This window comes from Vicia villosa, linkage group LG6 (assembly GCF_029867415.1).
Source record: "Vicia villosa cultivar HV-30 ecotype Madison, WI linkage group LG6, Vvil1.0, whole genome shotgun sequence".
Lineage (NCBI taxonomy): Eukaryota > Viridiplantae > Streptophyta > Magnoliopsida > Fabales > Fabaceae > Vicia > Vicia villosa.
In genome coordinates, this window is record NC_081185.1 from 150,904,380 (window position 1) to 150,910,031 (window position 5,652).

At 34.7% G+C, this 5,652-nt stretch overlaps 1 protein-coding gene across 1 annotated transcript; it reads left to right on the forward strand.

Annotated features, from left to right (window-relative positions):
- The first annotated feature begins 2,195 nt into the window (after nt 1-2,195).
- LOC131610501 (hydrophobic protein RCI2B-like) lies at nt 2,196-3,382 on the forward strand. Its single transcript, XM_058882464.1, has 3 exons — nt 2,196-2,448; nt 2,540-2,643; nt 3,119-3,382. Exons 1-2 carry the CDS (start codon nt 2,368-2,370, stop codon nt 2,630-2,632), a joined length of 174 nt encoding a protein of 57 aa, XP_058738447.1. The 5' UTR covers nt 2,196-2,367; the 3' UTR covers nt 2,633-2,643; nt 3,119-3,382.
- The last annotated feature ends 2,270 nt before the right edge of the window (nt 3,383-5,652 follow it).

Consider the following 5,652-nt stretch of genomic DNA (forward strand, 5'->3'; position numbering starts at 1 on the left):
TTTATGAGTCGTTGGTCATTCTATAACAGTTGTCTCTCAAATTCTTGTTGACAATCTTAAAGTGAAGATTGTTGTCTTAAAAGTATTTGAGGAATACCCATAAGTCTAAATTATGGTTCTTCAAGTCCCATCATTCATTTAATCAACATTGATTCCTTACGTCTGGAATAAGTTGCTTCCTGATGAAGTTTCAAATACGTTAAGAAAAATGACCTATAATCTTCCAATTTTTATTATATCGTAGCCATGATGTCCTCATCAGTGTAATACTTTAATTTCAGTTGAATTGTCAAAGATATGACTCTTATGATGTCTAATATTGGTCGGTTGAAAATGCAGTTGTATATTGACTTTCAATCGATTACTAGGAATTGGATCTTTACTGTTTTCTTGGTCTCCTTCTTCCGAGTAGATATCATTAACTTGACATAGTCACACAACCTTGTTGTTGAGCCATTAAATCCCTAGAGATCGCTCTTTGTTGGGGATGTGTTTTTCCTATGTCAGTTGCAACTTTTTTAAGAGGTTAGTGTGCATTAAATTGCACGAGCTCCCTTGATCTACCAAAACTCTTTGTACATCAAACTTTGCCATATAGACTCTTATCAATAACGGGACACGAGAATTCGAAACTCAGTTGACCAGTTCTTTGTCGTAGAAGGAGATGGATGGCCTATCTCTTATGGATGATTCTTTTAACAACTTATGATCATGCATTATCATTTCCCTCTATTTCTTCCATATATGGTTACAAGAGAACCCTTTGGAATGAGGGAACCCGCGTGAAACTATTCATGTTGTAATTAGTGTGCCTTGGTCAAAAAAAAGTTGGCCTAATCGTCTAACCTCATTATTCACTTTATGTAGATTTGTCTGAATGTTGGTGGAGATGGTCTCCCACGATTGTTGAGGTTCTTCATTGACATTCATCAATATTGTAGATTTTTTGAATTCGCTAAATGCCCCTCTCGCCATCATATAAGCAATTGATAATTTGTTTTCTTCTTCGTCATCATGATTCTCCTTTTTGGTTATCTATGCTGCTTCGCTTCTTTTTCTCGAAGGGCTACCATCCTCTGGCCTTCTCATTGGATTACTTTTGTTCTGGTGAGAAAACTTGAACAATCTTCCTTTTTTAATCAGATCTCCAATAACAGCCTTTAGTTGAACACATTTGTTAGTGTTATGGTCATTCCATCGATGAAAGCGACAATATCAGGAGTTGTACACTCCATGAGGTTCTTAGATAGGCTTTGGTGTTTCGACCCTCTCTTCTCTAAACTTAGTATTGAAGCACTATTGCATGATGTGTTCGGGTTTCTTTTTTAATCGTTTAGTTCAGTCGTTACCTTAATGGTGTTTTGATCTATGTTAGGTCTCATCATTTCCTCTTCTACTAATTTCTATTGTGTCAAATACTCTGTTATATATTAGCTTGCTATGTATTAATTTTTCCTCGTATTGTATATATTTTTCGGCTAAGGCTAGCACATTTTCAAAGGTTTTAAGAGTTATGTTTCCAATGCTTTCGGTAAACCTGGATCTTGGATGGAGTCCAAGAATGAGTAAGTATTTATTCATCTTGTCATTGGGATGTTCCACTAATATTTCTACCTTGTTGAACCTTTCAGTTTCAGATCGTAGTGCCTCATCTTTCTCTTGTTTAATGGATCCCAAACTTTTCATCGATTTGGATTGCTTTTAGAATGTCTTGAAATGCACATAAAAAAATTGTGAAGCTCACCCCACAAGTTGATAGACTCGTTACTCAACTCTCTAAATCAAGTTATGGCTCCCCGCCTTAGAATGAACAACTTTCTATGGCACGTCTTTGCTTCCTCCATAGTCCTAAACATTTTACCCATCAAATGTATCAAAAAATATATTTTGTCCTTTGGTGTCATCATCATGAAATCACCCTATTATAAATATTTTTATTTTCTAACTTCTATGATTATGTTGGACTCTTCTCATTGGATCAAACTTGAGGCTGATACTAAATAAAAATAAATAAATAAAACAAAATAAATAATTATTTAACACATTAAAAATAAATAATTTTGTTCTATTTCTTAATGAAATAAATATAATTAATTCTATTCAATTTCTTAATGGAAAAGAAAACAATATTAAAAGTTCTATCACTTTTTTCCTATCTTGAAAAACTCTAGTCTTTTAATCTTTGACCAAAAACAAAAAACAAACAAAAAAATCCACACGGCCCAAAAACACGATTAAGAAACGGAAACTCGGGTGTACTCCACGTTCTATAAATCAAAACCTCCCTCGTCTTAATCCTCCGCATCACATTCTCTCCAAGTCTCTCATACCTAACCAACCAGTAACAACAAGAAGAAGAAAGAGAAAATGGGCACAGCTACCTGCGTCGATATCATTGTTGCCATCCTCCTTCCACCTCTCGGCGTATTCCTCAAATTTGGCTGCAAAGTAACTAAAACCTCTTCCCTTCATTTTCCCTTGATTTCTCTCTATGGTGATTTTTTCATGCTTAATTGTTTGGTTGTTTTGTGTTTTATAGATTGAGTTCTGGCTCTGTTTGGTGCTCACACTTTTTGGTTATCTTCCTGGAATTCTATATGCCATCTATGCTATCACTAAGGATCAATCATGATCATCTTCTATGTAAGTATCTTTTCTCTCTATACTAGCTTGCAATGTTTTCATAAACCGTCATGATCGCGTTGTTGCGATCACATGCTTTTACAATTTCGATCTGTACAGATCGTCGAGATTGATTGTGATTGTTGTTGCTGATGTGAATTAACTATAATTTATTCTTTAAGATAAATTATCTAGAAATTTGAGTATTATTCTTCTTAGATCCAACTATATGGATTTTATTTGATTTTTATCGTTAATCTTGCACACCAAGTGTTTGTTTTTGCAAAGTTGTGTAAAACTAATTTTCACGACTGAATTTGGATTACGAACAAATGATGCGTAATAAATTAAAACTAATATTATTTTGTGTAAGTTGAATTATTTGGACGAAGGAAGGAAATATAAAAAGGGACAAATTATGCTAAATAATTGTGATGCTTTTTGTCAATAATTAACTTTACGTGAAAATATTGAATGTTTTTTTTCTTGTTGACAGGTGGATCGTGAATAGTTTTGAGGGGCGGCATTGCTGTATTTCAAGTTAGATATATTGGTTTCGTGTAAAAGTTGATCAGTGATGATTGACAAAATTTATTCTTCTTTTATTTTATAATAATAATAATAATAGTTGTCAATGGTCCTTGTTTTGCTGTTTTTAACGTGAATTTTTTGTCTTATGTGAAAAATGAAAGTGTGAAGCTTGTGAACTAAATGGTGATCGATTTGAACTACTATACATTAATAGTACAGTTCGGCTCAATGAATTTGTTCATTTATTCTGTAATTTAATATTATTGCGTTGGCTTGTGCATATAAGCAATCTACTACACATTTGCTGCCATGTCTACAAATTTGATTGTTAAGTACATTTCTGCATCAGAGAATTGCATATCTAGAGTCATTGTTAAGCATTCTACTAGTGCTTAGATCCTTCAGGTCCAATCAAATTAAAATTCATTTTTGATTATTCACAAACACTTTAGAACGGAGGCTTCAAATTTTGTGATCTATTAGTAGAGGACCAGTTCCAGCCTCCACTAGAGTGGCCCAAATGCGACTCCTAATAGGACAAGTGCATGCGTTATGCTCTACTAAGCCATTGAGACGTTGCATAAATTTTATCACCAATTCCACCTTGTAAGTATACAAGGTTACACCAATCAAAAAAAAAAAGTATACAAGGTTACACTTTTGTCTATGGTAGCAAGTATTGGAGCCCCACCATGTTTTGTTTTTATTGTAATGTACCTAAAATACAATTATGCAAAAAAGGTTGGCAACTGGGTCGGACTTTTATGACTAAGTTCAACTACTACTACTACTGAAGACGTTGGTAATTTCATCACATAATGATACAAATACAATGCACCCACATCCATTATTGCCCAATCCGGCATATCTCATCAGATTAGAGAATAAACCAATAAAACACCTCATTAATAGCATAACGTTATTAATACTCATTAATAGCATAACGTTATTAATAGCATAGCGTTTTACATCTCAGGCTATGTTTGGGAGTTTGAAGGGAAGGGGAGGGGAAGACTTCCAAAAACAAAATTTTAAAAAAATATAGAAAAATATTTGACATTTTTTGAAAAATGATTTTGTTTAGAATGATAAAAGAGTCATCATCATTACTAAATTTTTAATTTTTAGAATACTATAACAACCTAAAAGATATTTGGAAAATTTATGTAAGCCCTTCAAAATCCTCCAAAACCCTCGTTCAATATAATTTTTGAGTTCCCCATTTTATGGGGTTTTTGGTGTTATGAATAAACTCAAACCCTCCAAAACCCTCATACCCAAAATCTTTTTATCTTTTTCACCCAATTCTTCCTATTTTTCAAAATCCTCCCCTCCCTTCCCCTCCAAACTCCCAAACATAGCCTTAGGAAAATCCGAGGGTTGGGTTATTCAAATGACTTTTCTCTTAAGTATTTCACTCCTATGAGTCTTATGTTTGGGAGTTGTGTACATCTAAGAAAATAATGGCGAGTCAGATTATGGTTGTAGTCTTATATTTGAGAGTTCTGTACATTTAAGAAAATAATGGCGAGTCAGATTATGGTTGTAATCGAGGTTAGCACAGCTCATGCTCGGGAATTTGGCGTGACAAAGGCCGCCCTAAGCAAGATATCAACCGACAAACATTTATGGATCATTATTATATGACATATGCACATTTAAGTGTGTCTCAATGACCAAGAATGCCAATTATGTTGATCTTGGGATCATGCAATCGAGAGTAAGTATAAAAGAGGGGTACATCAACCGAAAAAGATAGACTTAATTTCTTAGAGAATAGTTATTCGTTGTGACTTTTTCTAACCTGCATCAGAAGGATTATCAATTGGTACTCTTACGTGAACATTTGGCGCCCACCATGGGGCCACATAAAACTCTTTGAACTATCGTTCTCATCGAGCAGCCAACAACAGTAATCAAAGGTCGTAGGCTACTGCGGAGAAGCTACTCATCGTTGTGGAAGATTTGCATCGTCAGAACAAACTATTGCAGGACAATGTACTAGTGTTACAACAAAATTAACACCAACCCCAACTTAAAGGTGGGGAACTGGAGGATCTGGTTGATCCGCAACCTCTAATGCCAAAAATTTGGAATGATCAAGTCCAAGATAATTTCTAGACATTTTCATTCGAAACCATTGGTGGCATGAGTGACCCTCAAAAGCATATCATAACGGTTAAAACTTAGATGACCATCACTGGTGCCACTAACTCAATAAAATGCAAGCTGATTGAAGGACACTGAAAGACGCCGCTTTACGCTGGTATATGAGTCTTCTGAGGTTCTCTGTGACCATTTATCAAGACTTGCCTAGGAAAATAATACATAACTTTTCTGGCAGCAATCATAAAAAGGTGTCAACCAGAAGTCTCTTCGATGTCCGTCAGGGACAAATCAAGTCATTACCATAATACCTGGCCCGCTTTAACAATGAAACCACCAAATTCATCCATCCTAATCAAGAGATGTTTGTATGATCCTTCCATAACGGCCTTA